This window comes from Panulirus ornatus, chromosome 12 (genome assembly GCF_036320965.1).
Source record: "Panulirus ornatus isolate Po-2019 chromosome 12, ASM3632096v1, whole genome shotgun sequence".
NCBI classification, from domain to species: Eukaryota; Metazoa; Arthropoda; class Malacostraca; order Decapoda; family Palinuridae; genus Panulirus; species Panulirus ornatus.
The window spans coordinates 71250150-71274406 of record NC_092235.1 but is presented as its reverse complement, the minus strand read 5'-3'; the positions used below and the strand labels follow the sequence as shown (position 1 = coordinate 71274406).

The window sequence follows — 24257 nt, the reverse complement described above, 5'->3', positions numbered from 1 at the left end:
TGTTGGTCTGAGGCAGGGGTGTGTGATGTCCCCATGGTTGTTTAATTTGTTTATGGATGGGGTGGTTAGGGAGGTAAATGCAAGAGTTCTGGAGAGAGGGTACATATGTACATACTCATACTTGCTGCCATCCATTTCCGTCACCATCCTGAAACACAGAAAATAGCATCCCCCCTCCAGTGATGTAGTGCCAGTAAAAGACAAAAAGGCCATATTCGTTCACACTCAGTCTCTACCTGTGTAATGCACCAAAACCACAGCTCCCTTTCCACATCCAGGCCCCACAGACCTTTCCATTGTTTACCCCAAATGCTTCACATGCCCTGGTTCAATCCATTGACAACACATCGACCCCAGTATACCACATCATTCCAATTTACTCCATTTCCTGCATGCCTTTCACCCTCCTGTATGTTCAGGCTCCGATCGCTCAAAATCTTTTTCATTCCATACTTCCACCTCCAATCTGGTCTCCCACTTCTTGATCTCTCCACCCCTGACACATAAATACTCTTGTCAATCTTTCCTCACTCATTCTTTCCAGATGTCTAAAAAATATCAACACACCCTCTTCTGCTCCCCCAACCACACTTTTTACTACCACACATCTCTCTTACCCTTTCATTGCTTACTTGATCAAACCACCTCACACCAAATATTGTCCTCAAACATTTCATTTCCAACACATCCACCCTCCTTCGCACACCGCTATCTATAGCCCATGCCTCACAACCATATAACATTGTTGGAACCACTATTCCTTCAAACATGCCCAGTTTTGCTCTCCGAGATAAAGTTCTCACCTCCCACACATTTTTCAATGCTCCCAGAACCTTCGCCCCCTCCCCTACCCTGTGACTCACTTCCACTTTCATGGTTCCATCCACTGCTAAGTCCACTCCCAGATATCTAAAACACTTCACTTCCTCCAGTTTTTCTTCATTCAAACTTACATTCCACATAACTTGTCCCTCAACCCAACAGTACCTAATAACCTTGCTCTTATCCACATTCACTCTCAACTTTCTCCTTTCACAACTTTAGCAAACTCAGTCACAAACCTCCTCAGTTTCTAACCCAAATCAGCCACCAGCACTGTATCATCAGTGAACAACAACTGACTCACTTCCAAAGCCCTTTCATCCACAACAGATTGCATACTTGCTCCTCTTTCCAAAACTCTTGCATTCACCTTCCTAACCACCCCATCCTTTAACAAATTAAACAAACATGGAGACATCATGCACCCCTGTCGCAAACGGACATTCACTGGGAACCAATCACTTTCCTCTCTTCCTACTCATACACATGCCTTTCATCCTTGGTAAAGACTTTTCACTACTTCTAGCAACTTACCTCCCACACCATATACTCTTAAAGCCTTCCACAAAGCATCTCTATCAACCCTACCATATGCCTTCTCCAGAGCCATAAATGCTACATACAAATCTATCTGTTTTTCTAAGTATTTCTCACATACATTCTTCAAAGCAAACACCTGATCCATAAATCCTCTACCACTTCTGAAACCACACTGCTCTTCCCCAATCTGATGCTCTGTACATGCCTTTACACTTTCAGTCAATACCTTCCCATATAATTTCCCAGGAATACTCAACAACCTTATGCATCTGTAATTTGAACACTCACCTTTATCCCCTTTCCCTTTGTACAATGACACTATGCATGTATTCTGCCAATGCTCGGGCACTTTATCATGATCCATATATACAATGAATACCATTACCAACCAATCAACAACAGTCACCGTGACCCCTTTTTTAAGAAATTCCACTGCAATACCTTCTAAACCTTGCGTCTTGCTAGCTTTAATCTTCTGCAAAGCTTTCACTACCTCTTCTCTGTTTACCAAACCATTCTCCCTGACCCTCTTACTTCGTACATCGCCCTAACCAAAGCACCCTATATCTGCCACTCTATCATCAAACACATTCAACAATTCTTCAAAATACTCACTACATCTCCTTCTCACTTCATCACTAGTTGTTATTACCTCCCCATTTGCCCCCCCTCATCGATGTTCCCATCTGTTCTCTTGTCTTATGCACTTTATTTACCTCCTTCTAAAACATCTTTTTATTCTCCCTAGAATTTAATGACACACTCTCATCCCAAACTCCCATTAGCCCTCTTTTTCACCTCTTGCACCTTTCTCTTGACCTCCTGCCTCTTTCTTTTATACATCTCCCAGTCATTTGCACTACTTCCCTGCAAAAATCATCCAAACGCCTCTCTCTTCTCTTTCACTTACAACCTTTCTTCTTCATCCCACCATTCACTACCATTTCTACTCTGCCCACCTCTCACCCTTCTCATGTCACATGCATCTTTTGCGCAAGCCATCACTGCTTCCCTAAATACATCCCATTCCTCACCTACTCACCTCATGTCATTTGTTCTCACCTTTCCCAATTCTGCACTCAATCTCTCCTGGTACTTCCTCACACAAGTCTCCTTTCCAAGCTCACTTACTCTCACCACTCTCTTCTCCCTAACATTTTCCCTTCTTCTCTGAAAACCTCTACAAATCTTCACCTATGCCTCCACAAGTTAGTGATCGAACATCCCTTCAGCTGCCCCTCTCAGGACATTAACATCCAAAAGTCTCTCTTTTACATGCCTATCAGTTAACACGCAATGCAATAATGCCCTATGACCATTTCTCCTACTCACATGCGTATACTTATGTATATCTCTCTTTTTATCCAGTTATTCCCAATCAGCAGTCCTCTTTCAGCAGACAAATCTACAAGCTCTTCATTTCCATTTACAACATTGAACACCCCATGTACACCAATTATATCCTCAACTGCCACATTACTCACCTTCACAAATATATACACCCTAGTCTGAGCCAGGTACCCATTTTATCGACCAATCCCTAGGAATGGATGATCAGCTGGGTTGACTGTGGACTGAATGCCACAACCAGGATTTGAACCTATGTGCTCAACCCTGGGTGGCCCATGAATGCCTCACTGTCACTATCACACTCGTCACATTTTCCACAACCTTTGTGGATATACTGAGCCATTAGATTCAGTGTTGTACTTTGGATGTGCAAATGCTCATCTACCTGGCACAATGGAGGTTTGGGAAGTGTGCTGGGGGGCTGGATGTGCATCCTATCAATTGTGCTATTCATTTTATTGTGAAATGTTGAAAAATGAAATAAAGGACACAAAATTCAAAGTAAGTACTAGGGAAGAAGTAGCACTACTCCTGAAACAGGAGTGGTGGGAGTATGTGATAGAGTGTAAGAAAGTAAACTCTACATTGATATGGGTAAAACTGAAAGTGGATGGAGAGAGATGGGTGATTATTGGTGCATATGCACCTGGGCATGAGAAGAAAGATCATGAGAGGCAAGTGTTTTGGGAGCAGCTGAGTAAGTGTATTAGTAGTTTTGATGCACGAGACCTGGTTATAGTGATGGGTGATTTGAATGCAAAGGTGAGTAATGTGGCAGTTCAGGTGTACATAGGGTGTTCAGTGTTGTAAATGGAAATGGTGAAGACTTGTTGATTTTATGTGCTGAAAAAGGACTGGTGATTGGGAATACCTGGTTTAGAAAGAGAGATATACATAAGTATACATATGTAAGTAGGAAAGATGGCCAGAGAGCGTTATTGGATTACGAGTTGATAGGCGTGTGAAAGAGAGACTTTTGGATGTTAATGTGCTGAGAGGTGCAACTAGAGTGATTATTATTTTGTGTTGTCGCTGTCTCCTGTGTTAGCGAGGTAGCGCAAGGAAACAGACGAAAGAATGGCCCAACCCACCCACATACACATGTATATACATACACGTCCACACACACAAATATACATACCTATACATCTCAACGTATACGTATATATATACACACACACAGACATATACATATATACACATGCACATAATTCATACTGTCTGCCTTTATTCATTCCCATCGCCACCCTGCCACACATGAAATAACAACCACCTCCCCCTGCATGCGTGCGAGGTAGCGCTAGGAAAAGACAACAAAGGCCCCATTCGTTCACACTCAGTCTCTAGCTGACATTTAATAATGCACCGAAACCACAGCTCCCTTTCCACATCCAGGCCCCACACAACTTTCCATGGTTTACCCCAGAAGCTTCACATGCCCTGGTTCAATCCATTGACAGCACGTCAACACCGGTAAACCACATCGTTCCAATTCACTCTATTCCTTACACGCCTTTCACCCTCCTGCATGTTCAGGCCCCGATCACTCAAAATCTTTTTCATTCCATCTTTCCACCTCCAATTTGGTCTCCCACTTCTCGTTCCCTCTACCTCTGACACATATATCCTCTTGGTCAATCTTTCCTCACTCATTCCCTCCATGTGACCAAACCATTTCAAAACACCCTCTTCTGCTCTCTCAACCACACTCTTTTTATTACCACACATCTCTCTTACCCTATTCTGACTTACTCGATCAAACCACCTCACACCACATATTGTCCTCAAACATCTCATTTCCAGCACATCCACCCTCCTCCGCACACCTCTATCTATAGCCCACGCCTCACAACTATATAACATTATTGGAACCATTATTCCTTCAAACATACCCATTTTTGCTTTCCGAAATAATGTTCTCGACTTCCACACATTTTTCAATGCTCCTAGAACTTTCGCCCCCCTCCCCCACCCTATGATTCACTTCCGCTTCCATCCGCTGCCAAATCCACTCCCAGATATCTAAAATACTTCACTTCTTCCAGTTTTTCTCCATTCAAACTTACCTCCCAATTGACTTGTCCCTCAACCCTACTGTACCTTATAACCTTACTCTTATTCATATTTACTCTCAGCTTTCTTCTTTCACACACTTTACCAAACTCAGTCAACTGGAGTGATGTCTGATCATTATCTTGTGGAGGCAAAGGTGAAGATTTGTAGAGGTTTTCAGAAAAGAAGAGAGAATGTTGGGGTGAAGAAAGTGGTCAGAGCAATGAGCTTGGGAAGGAGACTTGTGTGAGGAAGTACTAGGAGAAACTGAGCACAGAATGGAAAAAAGTGAGAACAAAGGACGTAAGGGGAGTGGGGGAGGAAAGGGATGTATTTAGGGAAGCAGTGATGGCTTGCACAAAAGATGCTTGTGGCATGAGAAGTGTGGGAGGTGGGCAAATTAGAAAGGGTAATGAGTGGTGGGATGAAGAAGTTAGATTGTCAGTGAAAGAGAAGAGAGAGGCATTTGGATGATTTTTGCAGGAAAATAATGCAAATGACTGGGAGATGTATAAAAGAAAGAGGCAGGAGGTCAAGAGAAAGGTGCAAGAGGTGAAAAAGAGGGCAAATGAGAGTTGGGGTGAGAGAGAGTATCATTAAATTTTAGGGAGAATAAAAAGATGTTTTGGAAGGAGGTAAATAAAGTGCGCAAGACAAGGGAGCAAATGGGAACATCAGTGAAGGGGGATAATGGGAGGTGATAACAAGTACTGGTGATGTGAAGAGATGGAGTGAGTATTTTGAAGGTTTGTTGAATGTGTTTGATGACAGAGTGGCAGATTTAGGGTGTTTTGGTCGAAGTGGTGTGCAAACTGAGAGGGTTAGGGAGAATGATTTGGTAAACAGAGAAGAGGTAGTAAAAGCTTTGCAGACGATGAAAGCCAGGAAGGCAGTGGGTTTGGATGGTATTGCAGTGGAATTTATTAAAAAAAGGGTGACTGTATTGTTGACTGGTTGAAAGGTTATTTAATGTATGTATGACTCATGGTGAGGTGCCTGAGGATTGGCGGAATGCTTGCATAGTGCCCTTGCACAAAGGCAAAGGGGATAAAAGAGAGTGCTCAAATTACAGAGGTATAAGTTTGTTGAGTATTCCTGGGAAATTATATGGAAGGGTATTGATTGAGAGGGTGAAGGCATGTACAGAGCATCAGATTGGGGAAGAGCAGTGTGGTTTCAGAAGTGGTAGAGGATGTGTGGATCAGGTGTTTGCTTTGAAGAATGTATGTGAGAAATACTAAGAAAAGCAAATGGATTTGTATGTAGCATTTATGGATCTGTAGAAGGCATATGATAGAGTTGATAGAGATGCTCTGTGGAAGGTATTAAGAATATATGGTGTGGGAGGCAAGTCGTTAGAAGCAGTGGAAAGTTTTTATTGAGGATGTAAGGCATGTGTACGAGTAGGAAGAGAGGAAAGTGATTGGTTTTCAGTGAATGCTGGTTTGCGGCAGGGGTGTGTGATGTCTCCATGGTTGTTTAATTCATTTATGGATGGGGTTGTTAGGGAGGTGAATGCAAGAGTTTTGGAAAGAGGGGCAAGTATGCAGTCTGTTGTGGATGAGAGAGTTTGGGAAGTGAGTCAGTTGTTGTTCGCTGACGATAAGCACTAATGGCTGATTCGGGTGAGAAACTGCAGAAGCTGGTGACTGAGTTTGGACAAGTCAGTGAAAGAAGAAAGTTGGGAGTAAATGTGAATAAAGCAAGGTTATTAGGTACAGTAGGGTTGAGGGTCAAGTCAATTGGGAGGTGAGTTCAAATGGAGAAAAACTAGAGGAAGTGAAGTGTTTTAGATATCTGGGAGTGGATTTGGCAGCGGATGGAACCATGGAAGCGGAAGTGAATCATAGGGTGGGGGAGGGGGCGAAAGTTCTGGGAGCGTTAAAAAATGTGTGGAAGTCGAGAACGTTATCTTGGAAAGCAAAAATGGGTATGTTTGAAGGAATAGTGGTTCCAACAATGTTATATGGGTGTGAGGCGTGGCTATAGATAGGGTTGTACGGAGGAGGGTGGATGTGTTGGAAATGAGATGTTTGAGGACAATATGTGGTGTGAGGTGGTTTGATCGAGTAAGAAATGAAAGGGTAAGAGAGATGTGTGGTAATAAAAAGAGCGTGGTTGAGAGAGCTGAAGAGGGTGTTTTGAAGTGGTCACATGGAGAGAATGAGTGAGGAAAGATTGGCAAAGAGGATATGTGTCAGAGGTGGAGGGAACGAGGAGAAGTGGGAGACCAAATTGGAGGTGGAAAGATGAAGTGAAAAAGATTTTGAGTGATTGGGGACTTGAACATGCAGGAGGGTGAAAGGCATGCAAGGATTAGAGTGAATTGGAACGATGTGGTATACTGGGGTCGAGATGCTGTCAATGGATTGAACCAGGGCATGTGAAAGTCTGGGGTAAACCATGGAAAGTTTTGTGGGCCTGGATATGGAAAGGGAGCTGTGGTTTCGGTGCATTATACATGACATCTAGAGACTGAGTGTGAATGAATGTGGCCTTTGTTGTCTTTTCCTAGCGGTACCTCGTGCACATGCGGGGGGGGTGTTATTTCATGTGTGGTGGATGGCGACAGGAATGAATAAGGGCAGCCAGTATGAATTATGTACATATGTATATATGCATATGTCTGTGCATGTATATATATGTATATGTTGAGATGTATAGGTATACATATATGCGTGTCTGGACATGTATATATATGCATGTGTATGTGTGTGGGTTGGGCCATTCTTTCGTCTGTTTCCTTGCGCTACCTTACTAATGAGGGAGACAGCGACAAAGTATAATAAAATAAAATAATGGTAAAGAAAGTTTCTTCAAGCCATGGCAAAATTTCTTACGAGAAAGCCCATCAATTCTAAGACAGCTGCATTGCCGGGCACTGCTCCATCATCACCACTAACGCTTTTTCTTTTTCATGGCAATATTTCAAATTCACATGAACCAGTTTTCGGAAATCATGTGCCAGGAAAACTGCATGTATGAGGGATGGGAGTAATGGAGTTATGAAGCAACAGACATATACATAGCATGTTTCTCTCTCTTCTCTCTCTCTGTGATGATAATGGTTGAAGAACATATGGTCATGATGGTGGTGTTACAAGCAGTGTGTGACAATGCCTGCAGAGACAATGAGGTTAGAGGCAGTTGTGCTAATGAGGAGGGCAATATCAGTGATGAAGTTTAGGTGCTATGGCACCTATCTTTAATATTTTATACTGGATAATGCCACACAATTTCATTCAGACATGGGAGAAACGCACTTTGTAGTGAAGGGGTTAATGGTTATAACCTCTTATTTTCATGAGAATCAAGTCTGTAAGGTAAAATGAAATACAGCAGCTGCAAGCCAGTAGAGGCAGGCAAACTTATGAGAGCCTTGTGAAGCAGAAAAAATGGTTTGCTCAAAGAAAAGTTGACAGCGAAAATCATTCCCTCAAAGACAAATGGACAAACAAATAAGCATTAATTCTTCCTTAAATGAGTTCAAAGGCAGTCTGCTTGATATGCACAGAATCAATTGCTATTGTGAAAAAACGGCAATGTGAAATGCTACTATGAAGCTAAACACACTCATTTTGAAAAATTGTATCACCAAAACACTAATGAGTACTTTATACTATAATTGTAATCTTTGGTGTGTTAAAGAAATTTAGTTCATTTCATCCCCCTCCCTTACCAAAAAGAAAGTGATGCATAATTACTTTGATCAGGCTCTTTTTTTTTTGGATAAAGTTTGTTTAATGCCCTATCCATCCACTTAGGATCCCTCTTTTCATAAGAAAAGAGGAATAGTTACTTCTGATATGATTTATTTATTTTCACAGGAAACTGGTTATCTTGAATATTCATTTCCTGTCAACATACTTTTTTCATACTTGATCATCACTTCTAGTGTTAAAGACGTAGCGCCAGGAACAGACGAAGAAAGGTCACATCCATTCTCCGGTTGTGAGGAGTTTTCAATGGAGAGGTCGGTAGAAACTGGGTGTTGGAGGCATTAAATTACATAAGATTTTGAGTACCCTATCTGAGGTATCCTTTCCAAGTTTAAGTTTATTGAGGAAGCTGTGTCAAGACAAGATGCAGATCAAGTAGGGAGCAGAACAGAAGAATGTGGATGAATGCAGTGTTGAGTCGTCAGCATATGAGTGCATTAGATTAGTTGTGGAGGAGAAGATATTGCTGGAAAAAAGAAAGAAAAGTGTAGGAGACAGGATAGAACCTTGAGGGGCACTGCTGATGATGGGGAAAAGGGGGGGAGGCTGATTCACCAACAATCACAGAGATAGAATAGCCAGAGAGAAGGCTAGATACCAAAGAGCAAAGTGAAAGAAGGAAGCCAAAAGAGGGGAGCTTAGAGAGGAGACCCCTATGACAAACCCTGTCAAAAGCCTAAGATATGTCAATGGCAACTACACATGACTCTCCAAAATCTTTCAGGGATGATAACCAGATATTAGTAAGATAGGAAAGAATATCACCAGTGGATGTCGCCTTATGGAAACTTTACCAGTGATCAGAAAGAAGACTGATTTTCGAGGTGTTTGAGGATATGGGAATTGAGGAGGGATTCAAAGACTTTGGAAATGGTAGATGTCAGAGCAATAGGATGACAGTTAGAGGGATCAGAATGGTCACCCTTCTTAGGGACAGGATGTATCAATGTATGCTTCCAAGGAGAAGGAAAAGTTTTGGTTTTTAAACAGAAATGGAACAGATGAAAGAAAGGTTATATAAAGAGAGACAGACAAAAGCAGGAATAGAATTCAACACCTTAGTTGTTCGAGGGAGGGAGGTATCATAACCAGCAATCCCTGAGTGGTTAGCCTTTACACAGAAAGTGTGGTAAGCTGTAGCCAACAACATGCCATGGATACAAACCTTGGGGGATAGGACACATGCATACAATTGACCTATAAAACACAAAGCATCAATACTGTGGTTTATGTGAAGGGAAGGATGAAGAGAGATGGAAGGCTACTGATTTCACTCTAGTTAATAGAGAGGTGAAGAGTGAGCCCCCTGATGTGAAAGCTTCTCACAAGAAAACATACTTTGCGATACTGATTACGTAAGGTTTCCAGGACAGAGTGGAGATGCTTAAGGCTATGTTTATATTATTACATGGTTGAACAGTGATGTTATGAAAATGAACAGAGGGAAACAAATGATTCTTAGCAAAATATGCATGGAGCAATTGCATTTTTACCACTGCTAAATTCTACAAGGTTACCATTTGTTCAATCTGAAATGCACAGATCTGAACTGAAAGAAGAAATGCAATCAGTATGAATAAGAGCATACTGTTGTTGAATGTGTTTGATGACAGAGTGGCAGATATAGGGTGTTTTGGTCGAGGTGGTGTGCAAAGTGAGAGGGTTAGGGAAAATGATTTGGTAAACAGAGAAGAGGTAGTAAAAGCTTTGCGGACGATGAAAGCTGGCACAGCAGTAGGTTTGGATGGTATTACAGTGGAATTTATTAAAAAAAGGGGGTGACTGTATTGTTGACTGGTTGGTAAGGTTATTTAATGTATGTATGATTCATGGTGAGGTGCCTGAGGATTGGCGGAATGCTTGCATAGTGCCACTGTACAAAGGCAAAGGGGATAAGAGTGAGTGCTCAAATTACAGAGGTATAAGTTTGTTGAGTATTCCTGGTAAAGTATATGGGAAGGTATTGATTGAGAGGGTGAAGGCATGTACAGAGCATCAGATTGGGGAAGAGCAGTGTGGTTTCAGAAGTGGTAGAGGATGTGTGGATCAGGTGTTTGCTTTGAAGAATGTATGTGAGAAATACTTAGAAAAGCAAATGGATTTGTATGTAGCATTTATGGATCTGGAGATGGCATATGATAGAGTTGATAGAGATGCTCTGTGGAAGGTACTAAGAATATATGGTGTGGGAGGCAAGTTGTTAGAAGCAGTGAAAAGTTTTTATCGAGGATGTAAGGCATGTGTATGTGTGGGAAGAGAGGAAAGTGATTGGTTCTCAGTGAATGCAGGTTTGCGGCAGGGGTGTGTGATGTCTCCATGGTTGTTTAATTTGTTTATGGATGGGGTTGTTAGGGAGGTGAATGCAAGAGTTTTGGAAAGAGGGGCAAGTATGCAGTCTGTTGGGGATGAGAGAGCTTGGGAAGTGAGTCAGTTGTTCTTTGCTGATGATACAGCGCTGGTGGCTGATTCATGTGAGAAACTGCAGAAGCTGGTGACAGAGTTTGGTAAAGTGTGTGAAAGAAGAAAGTTAAGAGTAAATGTGAATAAGAGCAAGGTTATCAGGTACAGTAGGGTTGAGGGTCAAGTCAATTGGAAGGTAAGTTTGAATGGAGAAAAATTGGAGGAAGTAAAGTGTTTTAGATATCTGGGAGTGGATCTGGCAGCAGATGGAACCATGGGAGCGGAAGTGAATCATAGGGTGCGGGAGGGGGTGAAAATCCTGAGAGCCTTGAAGAATGTTTGGAAGTCGAGAACATTATCTCGGAAAGCAAAAATGGGTATGTTTGAAGGAATAGTGGTTCCAACAATGTTGTATGGTTGCGAGGCGTGGGCTAAGGATAGAGTTGTGCGCAGGAGGGTGGATGTGCTGGAAATGAGATGTTTGAGGACAATATGTGGTGTGAGGTGGTTTGATCGAGTAAGTAATGTAAGGGTAAGAGAGATGTGTGGAAATAAAAAGTGTGTGGTTGAGAGAGCAGAAGAGGGTGTTTTGAAATGGTTTGGGCACATGGAGAGAATGAGTGCGGAAAGATTGACCAAGAGGATATATGTGTCGGAGGTGGAGGGAAGGAGGAGAAGTGGGAGACCAAATTGGAGGTGGAAAGATGGAGTGAAAAAGATTTTGAGTGATCGGGGCCTGAACATGCACGAGGGTGAAAGGCGGGCAGGGAATAGAGTGAATTGGATCGATGTATACCAGGGTCGACGTGCTGTCAATGGATTGAATCAGGGCATGTGAAGCGTCTGGGGTAAACCATGGAAAGTTCTGTGGGGCCTGGATGTGGAAAGGGAGCTGTGGTTTTGGGCATTATTACATGACAGCTAGAGACTGAGTGTGAAGGAATGGGGCCTTTGCTGTCTTTTCCCAGCACTACCTCGCACACATGAGGGGGGAGGGGGATGTTATTCCATGTGTGGCGAGGTGGCGATGGGAATAAATAAAGGCAGACAGTATGAATTATGTACACGTGTATATATGTATATGTCTGTGTGTGTATATATATGTGTACATTGAGATGTACAGGTATGTATATTTGCGTGTGTGGACGTGTATGTATATGCATGTGTATGGGGGTGGGTTGGGTCATTTCTTTCGTCTGTTTCCTTGCGCTACCTCGCAAACGTGGGAGACAGCGACAAAGCAAAATAAAAAAAAAATAATAATAAGAGAACAAGTATTAGAGGAAGGAGAGGAATAAAGTTGAAGTATGCAAAGTAGAAGCATCAGCGTAAGAATGAATAGGTTTAGAAGTAGAAAAGAGATCATTTATCTTGAGAGAAGAAATAGAGTAGGAGGTAGGACGGAACCGTCAGGAATACCCCTACTGATAGGACAAAAAGGAGAATTTGCTCCATTGACGACTATTGAGATGGAATGTCGTGAGAGGAAACTGTGCATTCGAGCTTGGAGAGAAGTAATGAAACCAAAGGAAGGGAGTTGAGAAAGCAAAGAATCATGACACACTGTCAAACACTTGGACCTGTCAAGGGATACGACAAAAATTTCATCATAATCCCTGAGAGGATGACCAGAGATTAGTGACAAGGAGTAGATCACCAATACACCTAGTACTGCCAAATTCAATCTGTGATCTGAGACAAGGTAATGGGATTCTACGAGATTGAGAATCTAAGAGCTTAGGAGAGTTTGAAAGACTTTGGAGATAGCAGATGTGAGAGCAATGAGGTGATAGTTGGAGGGGTTAGAATGGTCTCTTTTCTTTGGGATGGTTGCACCAAGGTGTACTTCTAAGTGGATGTGCCAGGAGAGACCGAGTACAGAATAGAAAAAGGTGAGAACAAAGGACGTAAGGGGAGTGGGGGAGGAATGGGGTGTATTTAGGGAAGCAGTGATGGCTTGTGCAAAAGATGCTTGTGGCATGAGAAGCGTGGGAGGTGGTCAGATTAGAAAGGGCAGTGAGTGGTGGGATGAAGAAGTAAGATTATTAGTGAAAGAGAAGAGAGAGGCATTTGGACAATTTTTGCAGGAAAAAATGCAAATTGACTGGGAATGTATAAAAGAAAGAGGCAGGAGGTCAAGAGAAAGGTGCAAGAGGGAAAAAGAGGCAAATGAGGTTGGGGTGAGAGAGTATCATTAAATTTAGGGAGAATAAAAAGATGTTTTGGAAGGAGGTAAATAAAGGTAAGGAGGTAAATAAAGTGCATAAGACAAGGGAACAAATGGGAACTTCAGTAAAGGGGCCTAATGGGGAGGTGATAAGAAGTGGTGATGTGAGAAGGACATCGATGGAGCGAGTATTTTGAAGGTTTGGTGAATGTGTTTGATGATAGAGTGGCAGATATAGGGTGTTTTGGTCGAGGTGGTGTGCAAAGTGAGGGGTTAGGGAGAATGATTGGGAAACAGGGAAGAGGTGGTAAAACCCTTGCGGAAGATGAAAGCCGGCAAGACGGGTTTGGATAGTATTGCAGTGGAATTTATTAGAAAAGGGGGTGACTGTATTGTTGACGGGTTGGTAAGGTTATTTAATGTTTGTATGACTCATGGTGTGGTGCCTCAGGATTGGCGGAATGCTTGCATAGTGCTATTGTACAAAGGCAAAGGGGATAAGAGTGAGTGATCAATTACAGAGTAAAGTTTGTTGAGCATTCCCGGGAAATTATATGGGAGGGTATTGATTGAGAGGGTGAAGGCATGTACAGAGCATAGATTGGGGAAAAACAGTGTGGTTTCAGAAGTGGTAGAGGATGTGTGGATCAGGTGTTTGCTTTGAAAAATAATATGTGAGAAATACGTAGAAAAGCAAATGGATTGTAAAGTAGCAATTATAGATCTGGAGAAGGCATATGATAGAGTTGTATAGGTGCCTGTGGAAGGTATCAAGAACATATGGTGTGGGAGGCAAATTGTTGGAAGCAGTGAAAGGTTTTCATCGAGGATGTAAGGCATGTGTATGAGTAGGAAGAGACGAAAGTGACTGCTTCCCCATGATGTAGGGTTTTCGGCAGGGGTGTGTGATGTCTCCATTGGTTGCTTAATTTGTTTATAGATGGGGTTGTTTAGGAGGTGAATGCAAGAGCTTGGAAAGTGAGTCAGTTGTTGTTCGCTGATGATACAGCGCTGGTGGCTGATTCGTGTGAGAAACTGCAGAAGCTGGTGACTGAGTTTGGTAAAGTGTGTGAAAGAAGAAAGCTGAGTAAATGTGAATAAGAGCAAGGTTATTTTGGTACAGTAGGGTTGAGGGACAAGTCAATTGGGAGGTTTAAGTTTTGAATGGAGAAAAACTGGGGGGAAGTGAAGTGTTTTAGATACCTGGAGTGGATTTGGGGAGCGGGTGGAACCATGGAAACGGCAGTGAATCATAGGGTGGGGGAGGGGGGCCCCCAAAGTTCTGGGAGCGTTGAAGAATGTGTGGAAGTCAAGAACATTATCTCAGAAAGCAAAAATGGGTATGTTTGAAGGAATAGGGGTTCCAACAATGTTATGTGGTTGCAAAGCGTGGACTATGGATAGAGTTGTGCGGAGGAGGGTGGATGTGCTGGAAATGAGATGTTTGAGGACAATATATGGTGCGAGGTGGTTTGATCGAGTAATTAATAATAGGGTGAGAGAGATGTGTGGTAATAAAAAGAGTGGTTGAGAGAGCAGAAGAGGGTGTTTTGAAATGGTTTGGTCACATGGAGAGAATGAGTGAGGAAATATTGACCTTGAGGATATATGTGAGTGAGGAAATATTGACCTTGAGGATATATGTGTCAGAGGTGGGAGGGAACGAGAAGTGGGAGACCAAATTGGAGGTGGAAAGATGGACTGAAAAAGATTTTGAGTGATCGGGGCCTCAGCACGCAGAGGGTGAAAGGCGTGCCCAAGGAATAGAGTGAATTGAAATGAGTGGTATACCGGGTCGACGTGCTGTCAAAGGATTGAAAAAGGGCATTGAAAACTGGGGTAAAAAACCCTTTGGGAAGTTCTGGGGAGCCTGAATGTGGAAAGGGGGTTGTGGTTTCGGTACATTATTACGTGACAGTTAGAGACTGCGTGTGAACAAAAGTGGCCTTTGTTGTTTTTTTCCCAGCGATACTTGCTCACATTCAGTCTCTAGCTGTCATGCATAATGCTCAATACCGCAGCTCCGTTTCCACATCCAGGCCCCACAAAACTTTCCATGGTTTACCTAAGACACCTAACATGCCTTGGTTCAATCCATTGACAGCACATCAACCCCAGTATACCATGCTGTTCCAATTCACTCTATTTCTTGCACGCCTTTCATCCTCCTGAGTGTTCAGGCCCCCATCATTCAAAATCTTTTTCACTCCATCCTTCCACCTCCAATTTGGTCTCCTGCTTCTCCTTATTCCATCCACCTCTGACACATATATATCCTCTTTGTCAATCTTTCCTCACTCATTCTCTTCATGTGACCAAACCATTTCTACACACTCCCTTCTGCTCTCTCAACCTCACTCTTTTTTACCAATTTCACTTACCCTTTCATTACTTACTCAATCAGACCACCTCACAGCTCATATTGTTCCTCAAACATTTCATTTCCAACACATCCACCCTCCTCCACACAACCCTATCTATAGCTCATGCTTCGCAACCATATAACATTGTTGGAACCACTATTCCTTTAAACATACCCATTTTTGCTCTCTGAGATAACGTTCTCACCTTTCACATATTCTTCCAAGGCTCCCAGAACCTTCGCCCACTCCCCCACCCTGTGACTCACTTTCACTTCCATGGTTTCATCCACTGCTAAATCCACTCCCAGACATCTACAACACTTCACTTCCTCCAGTTTTTCTCCAACCAAACTTAGCTCCCAATTAACTGGTCCCTCAACCCTACTGAACCTAATAACCTTGCTCTTATTCACATTACTCTTAACTTTCTTCTTTCACACACTTTACCAAACTCAGTTACTAACTTCTGCAGTTGCTAACCTGAATCAGCTACCAGCGCTGTATCATCAGTGAACAACAACTGACTCACTTCCTAAGCCCTCTCATCCACAACACACTGCATACTTACCCCTCTCCCTAAAACTCTTGCATTCACCTCCCTAATAACCCCATCCATAAAGAAATTAAACAACGCACTCCTGTCGCAAACCGACATTCACTGGGAACCAATCACTTTCCTCTCTTCCTACTCAAACACATGCCTTACATCCTTGGTAAAATCTTTTCACTGCTTCTAGCAACATAACTCCCACACCATACACTTAATATCTTCCAAAAAACATCTCTATCAACCCTATCATATGCCTTCTCCAGATCCATAAATGCTACATACAAAGCCATTTGTTTTACTAAGCATTTCTTACATACATTCTTCAAAGTAAACACCTGATCCACACATTCTCTACCACTTCTGAAACCACACTGCTCTCCCCCAATCTGATGCCCTATACATGCCTTCACCCTCTCAATCAATACCTTCCAATATAATTTCCCAGAAATTCTCAACAAACTTATACTTCTGTAATTTGAACACTCACCTTTATCCCCTCTGCCTTTGTACAATGGCAATATGAATGCATTCCGCCAATCATCAGGCACTTCACCATGAACCACACATATGCTGAATATCCTTACCAGTCAATGAACAACACAGTCACCCCCTTTTTTAATAAATTCCACTGCAATACCATCCAAACCCACTGCCTCCCTGGCTTTCATCTTCCGCAAAGCTTTCACTACCCCTTCTATGTTTACCACACCATTCTCCCTGACCCTCTCACTTTGCACACCTCCTCAACCAAAATACCCTATGTCTGCCACTCTACCATCAAACACATTCAACAAACCTTCTAAATACTCACTCCATCTCCTTCTCACTTCATCAGTACTTGCTATTACCTCCCAATTAGCCCCCTTCCCTGATGTTCCAATTTGTTTTTGTCTTATGCACTTTATTTACCTCCTTCCAAAACATCTTTCTATTCTCCCTAAAATTCAATGATACTCTCTCTCAATAACTCTCATTTGCCCTATTTTTTCACCTCTTGCACCTTTCTCTTGCCCTCCTGCTGCTTTCTTTTATATATCTCCCAGTCATCTCCACTACTTTCCTGCAAAAATCGTCCAAACGCCTCTCTTTTTTCCTTTACTAAGAATCTTACTTCTTCATCCCACCACTCACTACCCTTTCTAATCTGCCCACCTCCCACCTTTCTCATGCAACAAGCATCTTTTGCATAAGCAGTCACTGATTTCCTGAATACATCCTATTTCTCCCCCACTTCCCTTACATCATTTCCTCTCACCTTTTTCCATTCTGCATCCAATGTCTCCTGGTACTTCCTTACATAAGTCTCCTTTCCAAGCTCACTTACTCTTACCCACTCTCTTCACCCCAACATTCTCTCTTCTTTTCTGAAAAACTCTACATATCTTCACCTTCACCTCCACAAGATAATGATCAGACATCCCTCCTGCTGCCCCTCTCAGCACATTAACATCTAAAAGTCTCTTTCACACGCCTATCAATTAACACGAAATCCAATAACGCTCTTTGGCCATCTCTCCTAGTCACATATGTATACTTATGTATATCTCTTTTTTTAAACCAGGTATTCCCAATCACTAGTCCTGTTTCAGCACACAAATCCACAAGCTCTTCACCATTTCCATTTACAACACTGAACACCCCATGTACACCAATTATACTCTCAACTGTCACATTACTCACCTTTGCATTCAAATCAACCATCACTATAACCTGGTCTTGTGCATCAAAGCTGTTAACACACTCACTCAGCTGCTCCCAAAACACTTGCCTCTCATGATCTTTCTTCTCATGACCAAGTCCATAGGCACCAATAATCACCCATCTCTCCATCCACTTTCAGTTTTACCCATATCAATCTAGAGTTTACATTCTTACACTCACTATCGCATACTCTCACAACTCCTGCTTCAGGAAGGGTGCTACTCCTTCCTTTGCTCTTGTCCTCTCACCAACCTCTGACTTTACTCCCAAGACATTCCCAAACCACTCTTCCCCTTTACCCTCGAGCTTCATTTCACTCAGAGCCAAAACATCTAGGTTCCTTTCCTCAAACATACTACCTATCTCTCCTTTTTTCTCATCTTGGTTACATCCATACACATTTACACACCCCAATCAGAGCCTTTGAGGAGGATGAGCACTCCCCACATGACTCCTTCTTCTGTTTCCCCTTTTAGAAAGTTAAGATATATTTACATGTACCTTTTGCGGAAGGGAGGGCATGCTGGGTGCCATTGGTCACAGTTGATGGTAGAGCTGCGGCTGGGGAATGCACAGCTATAGTTCTTGTTCGTCTCTTGTTGGACACCTTTTGCACCAGAAGGTTTAGCTGCTTGTTGTTGTCTTCAATCTTCTAAGGAAATTAAGTACCTTTATCAATTTCATATCACTTAATACAGAGTAAATTGATCATAATGGTTAAATTTTGAGATGGAGAGATAAGCGGTTGTACTGGGTGATATGAATACATTGGTGGGATGTATCAAAATTGGCAAAATAGTTGGATAATGATGAGTGCCTAGAGTAAATGAAAATGGAAATCATCTAGTGGATGTCTGTGCTGTGAGTGGTGTATTCTTTGCAAACATCTTTTTCAGCACAAGATCATCCATAGGTATACAAGGATGAGAAATGATAGAAAAGAAGAACAAAAGCATTTGACAGACCATGTGGCAGTGGAAGAAAGGTTGAGAAAGGCTGTGCGAGATGCTAGAGCTGTGACAGGATTCTTTGGCGACTGGCCATTTTGCAGTTCTTGCGGATGATTAGGATCATGGAGAAAGGGAGATGTGGTGTAAGGAATAATGAACAGGTAAAAGTGTTGGCAAGTGAGAAGACGAATCAGACAGAATGCAAGGAGGAATATGAAAGGAGGGTGACTGAATGTTTAGATGGAAGTGCAGTAAATGGTGGAGTGGTCATGTGTGAATGAGGTATTTAAAATGTCTAAAGAAAGACTGTTAAAGGTTGCAGAATCAGAAGTTGGATGCTAGGTTGTGAGAAACAGGAATAAAAAGGGAAATGCATGGTGGATGGATGAGATCAGAATTAGGAAAAGGATCTGATAGAATGTTAGAAAGGAATGTACCAGTGGAAGTTCTGCACTGGAGAAGGGAAGAAAATAAGATGTGTAAGCGTAATGTTATGAAGCTGATAAAGGAAAGCAAAGAAAGAGTAGACTAACATTTTGAAAGAAAAGTTGAGTGAAAAGTTTAAGGAAAATGAAAAATTGTGCTGGAAGGAGGTGAAAAAGGAAAGAAGTGAATATATGAGTGGAAAGTCAATGTCAGAAGTAAAGAAGGGGAGTTGCTGAATCAAAAGGAATAAGTAAAAGGAAGATCGAAAGAGTTTTGAAGAACTGATGAATGTGTGGTAGAAGGGGAGGCAGCAGTTGTTATATGCATGGGTATGGAGGATGCAAGGAAGAGGATACAAGTGCAAGGGCCTATAGCAACAAGGGAGAGAAAGAGGCAATCATGAGGCTTAAAGCAAGAGAGGCACCCGGAGTGGATGGGATTATGGCTGAAATGCTGAAGTATGGAGGAGAAAGTGTGACAGACTGGATGTATTTGATATGAAATTTAGCACAGAAACAGAAAGTTGTGTCTGAGGATTGGGTGAAAGCTATTATTGTTCGTTCATTCACAAGAAAAGGTGCTAAAGATGTATGTAGCAAATATAAGGGAATAAGACCATTAATTATACCAGAAGTGTACACATGATTGTTGAGTGACAAGTAATGGAAGTGACCAAATGCAAAATAATGAGGAGCAAGCAGGTTTTAGGAAAGGTAGGAGAAGTGTGTATCAAGTATTTGAGGCGAAAATGACTACGAAAAAGTATCTACCACAAGGTAAGAGGTTATCTGCAGCTTTTATGGATATCAAGAAAGCATATGACTTAGTTGAGTGATAAGCTTTATGGGATGTGCTCAGGGTATATGGGGGTAGGTGGACAAGTGCTGAATTGTGTGAAAGTATTCTATAGAGTAGCAAATGCATATGTAAGAGCAAAATGCATGGTTTTGGTATACGAGTGGATTTATGACGAGGCTGTGTAATGTCAATGTGGCTTTTAAACACACACACACACAAACACACACTGGAGGAAGTGAAGTGTTTTAGATATCTGGGACTGGATTTAGCAGCAGATGGAACCATAGAAGAAGTGAGTCACGGTGGTGGAGGGGGCAAAGGTTCTGGGAGCATTGAAGAATGTGTGGAAGGTGAGAACTTTATCTCAGAGAGCAAAATTGAGTATGTTTGAAGGAATAGTGGTTCCAACAATGTTATATGGGTGTGAGGCATGGGCTATAGATAGGGTTGTGTGGAGGAGGGTGGATGTGTTGGAAATAAAATGTTTGAGAACAATATGTGGTGTGAGGTAGTTTGACTGAGCAAGTAATGAAAGGGTAAGAGTGTGGTTGAGAGAGCAGAAGAGGGTATATTGAAATGGCTTGGTCACATGGAAACAATGGGTAAGGAAACGTTGACAAAGAGGATAAAAGTGTCAAAGGTGGAGTGAACGAGAAGTGGGAGACCAAATTGGAGGTGGAAGGATATTGGAGCGAAAAAGATTTTGAGCGATCAGGGCCTAAACATACGAGTGGGTGAAAGGTGTGCAAGGAATAGGGAAAATTGGAATGAGATGGTATACCAGGGCCAATGTGCTGTTAATGGACTGAACCAGGGCATGTGAAGCATCTGGGGTAAACAATGCAAAGTTTTGTGGGGTCTAGATGTGGAAAGAGAACTTTGGTTTCGGTACATTACACGAGAGCCTGAGACTGAGTGTGAATGAATGTGGAATTTGTTGTCTTTTCCTAGCGCTACCTTGTGCTTATGCAAGGGGAGGGAGGTGCCATTTCATGTGTGGTAGGGTGGCGATGGGAATGAATGAAGGCAGCAAGTATGAACATGTACATATGTATGTATGTAAATGTCTCTATGTATATGTATGGATATGTTCAAATATATAGGTATGTAAATGCGCGTGTGTAAGCGTTTATGCATATACATGTCTGTGGGTGGGTTGGGCCATTCTTTCATCTGTTTCCTTGCACTACCTCTCTAACACAGGAGAAAACGACAAAGTATAATAAAATAAATAAATTATTTTTTTTATTTATTATACTTTGTCGCTGTCTCCCGCGTTTGCGAGGTAGCGCAAGGAAACAGACGAAAGAAATGGCCCAACCCCCCCCCCATACACATGTATATACATACGTCCACACACGCAAATATACATACCTACACAGCTTTCCATGGTTTACCCCAGACGCTTCACATGCCTTGCTTCAATCCACTGACAGCACGTCAACCCCGGTATACCACATCGCTCCAATTCACTCTATTCCTTGCCCTCCTTTCACCCTCCTGCATGTTCAGGCCCCGATCACACAAAATCTTTTTCACTACATCTTTCCACCTCCAATTTGGTCTCCCTCTTCTCCTTGTTCCCTCCACCTCCGACACATATATCCTCTTGGTCAATCTTTCCTCACTCATCCTCTCCATGTGCCCAAACCACTTCAAAACACCCTCTTCTGCTCTCTCAACCACGCTCTTTTTATTTCCACACATCTCTCTTACCCTTACGTTACTCACTCGATCAAACCACCTCACACCACACATTGTCCTCAAACATCTCATTTCCAGCACATCCATCCTCCTGCGCACAACTCTATCCATAGCCCACGCCTCGCAACCATACAACATTGTTGGAACCACTATTCCTTCAAACATACCCATTTTTGCTTTCCGAGATAATGTTCTCGACTTCCACACATTCTTCAAGGCCCCCAGGATTTTCGCCCCCCCCCCACCCTATGATCCACTTCCGCTTCCATGGTTCCATCCGCTGCCAGATCCACTCCCAGATATCTAAAACACTTCACTTCCTCCAGTTTTTCTCCATTCAAACTCACCTCCCAATTGACTTGACCCTCAACCCTACTGTACCTAATAACCTTGCTCTTATTCACATTTACTCTTAACTTTCTTCTTCCACACACTTTTCCAAACTCAGTCACCAGCTTCTGCAGTTTCTCACATGAATCAGCCACCAGCGCTGTATCATCAGCGAACAACAACTGACTCACTTCCCAAGCTCTCTCATCCCCAACAGACTTCATACTTGCCCCTCTTTCCAAAACTCTTGCATTTACCTCCCTAACAACCCCATCCATAAACAAATTAAACAACCATGGAGACATCACACACCCCTGCCGCAAACCTACATTCACTGAGAACCAATCACTTTCCTCTCTTCCTACACGTACACATGCCTTACATCCTCGATAAAAACTTTTCACTGCTTCTAACAACTTTCCTCCCACACCATATATTCTTAATACCTTCCACAGAGCATCTCTATCAACTCTATCATATGCCTTCTCCAGATCCATAAATGCTACATACAAATCCATTTGCTTTTCTAAGTATTTCTCACATACATTCTTCAAAGCAAACACCTGATCCACACATCCTCTACCACTTCTGAAACCACACTGCTCTTCCCCAATAAATAAATATATCTATTTATTTGGGAAGTGAGTCAGTTGTTGTTCACTGATGATACAGCGCTGGTGGCTGATTCATGTGAGAAACTGCAGAAGCTGGTGACTGAGTTTCGCAAAGTGTGTGAAAGAAGAAAGTTGATAGTAATTGTGATTAACAGCAAAGGTTATTAGGTACAGTAGGGTTGAGGGTCAAGTCAATTGGGAGGTAAGTTTGAATGGAGAAAAACTGGAGGAAGTGAAGTGTTTTAGATATCTGGGAGTGGATTTGGCAGCGGATGGAGCCATGGAAGCGAAAGTGAATCATAGGGTGGGGGAGGGGGCAAAAATTCTGGGAGCCTTGAAGAATGTGTGGAAGTCGAGAACATTATCTCGGAAAGCAAAAATGGGTATGTTTGAAGGAATAGTAGTTCCAACAATGTTGTATGGTTGTGAGGTGTGGGCTATGGATAGAGTTGTGCACAGGAGGGTGGATGTCCTGGAAATGAAATGTTTGAAGACAATATGCGGTGTGAGATGGTTTGATCGAGTAAGTAATAATAGGGGAAGAGAGATGTGTGGTAATAAAAAGAGTGTGGTTGAGAGAGCAGAAGAGGGTGTTTTGAAATGGTTTGGTCACATGGAGAGTATGAGTGAGGAAGTGAGGAAAGATTGACAAAGAGGATATATGTGTCAAAGGTGGAGGGAACGAGGAGAAGTGGGAGACCAAATTGGAGGTGGGAAGATGAAGTGAAGAAGATTTTGAGTGGAAAAAGACAACAAAGGCCACATTCGTTCACACTCAGTCTGTAGCTGTCATGAATAATGCACCAAAACCACAGCTCCCTTTCCACATCTGCGCCCACAAAACTTTCCATGGTTTACCAGAGACGCTTCACATGCCCTGGGTTAATCCATTGACAGCACATGAATCCTGGTATACCATATTGTTCCAGTTCACGCTATTCCTTGCATGCCTTTCACCTTCCTGCGTGTTCAGGCCCCGATATCTCAAAATCTTTTTCACTCCATCCTTCCACCTCCAATTTGGTCTCCAACTTCTCCTCATTCCCTCCACATCTGACACATATATCCTCTTGGTCAATCTTTCCTCACTCATTCTCTCCATGTGACCAAACCATTTCAATACATCCTCTTGACTTTCTCAACCACCCTTTTTATTACCACACATCTCTCTTAATCTTTCAATACTTACTCAATCAAACCACCTCACACCACATATTGTCCTCAAACATCTCATTTCCAACACATCCACCCTCCTCTGCACAACCCTATCTATAGACAACGCCTCACAACCACATAACATTGTTGGAACCACTATTTCTTCAAACATACGTATTTTTCCTCTCGGAGATAACATTCTCGCCTTCCACACATTCTTCAACGCTCCTAGAACCTTCATCCCCTCCCCCACCCTTTGACTCACTTCCACCTCCATGATTGCATCCACTGCCAAATCCACTCCCAGACATCTAAAACACTTTACTTCCTCCAGTTTTTTTCATTCAAACTTATTTCCCAGTTGACTTGTCCCTCAACCCTACTGAACCTAACAACCTTGCTCTCATTCACATTTACTCTCAGCTTTCCTCTTTCACACACTTTACCAACTCAGTCACCAGCTTCTGCGGTTTCTCACCCGAATCAGCCACCAGCACTGTATCATCATCGAACAACACCTGACTCACTTCCCACACTCTCTGATCCACAACAAACAGCATTATTGCCCCACTCTCCAACACTCTTGCATCCAACTCCTGAACAACCCCATCGATAA

General features: G+C 42.5%; 1 protein-coding gene across 1 annotated transcript in view; it reads right to left on the bottom strand.

The window, feature by feature from the left end:
• Positions 1–24257, bottom strand: part of LOC139752271 (uncharacterized) — a gene marked incomplete at its 3' end in the record, with an annotated part of 167795 nt that overhangs the window by 75268 nt on the left and 68270 nt on the right. Inside the window, exon 4 of the mRNA XM_071668302.1 lies at positions 18166–18316. Within this exon, the coding sequence (XP_071524403.1) occupies positions 18166–18316 (151 nt within the window). The remainder of the gene's footprint in view (positions 1–18165; positions 18317–24257) is intronic.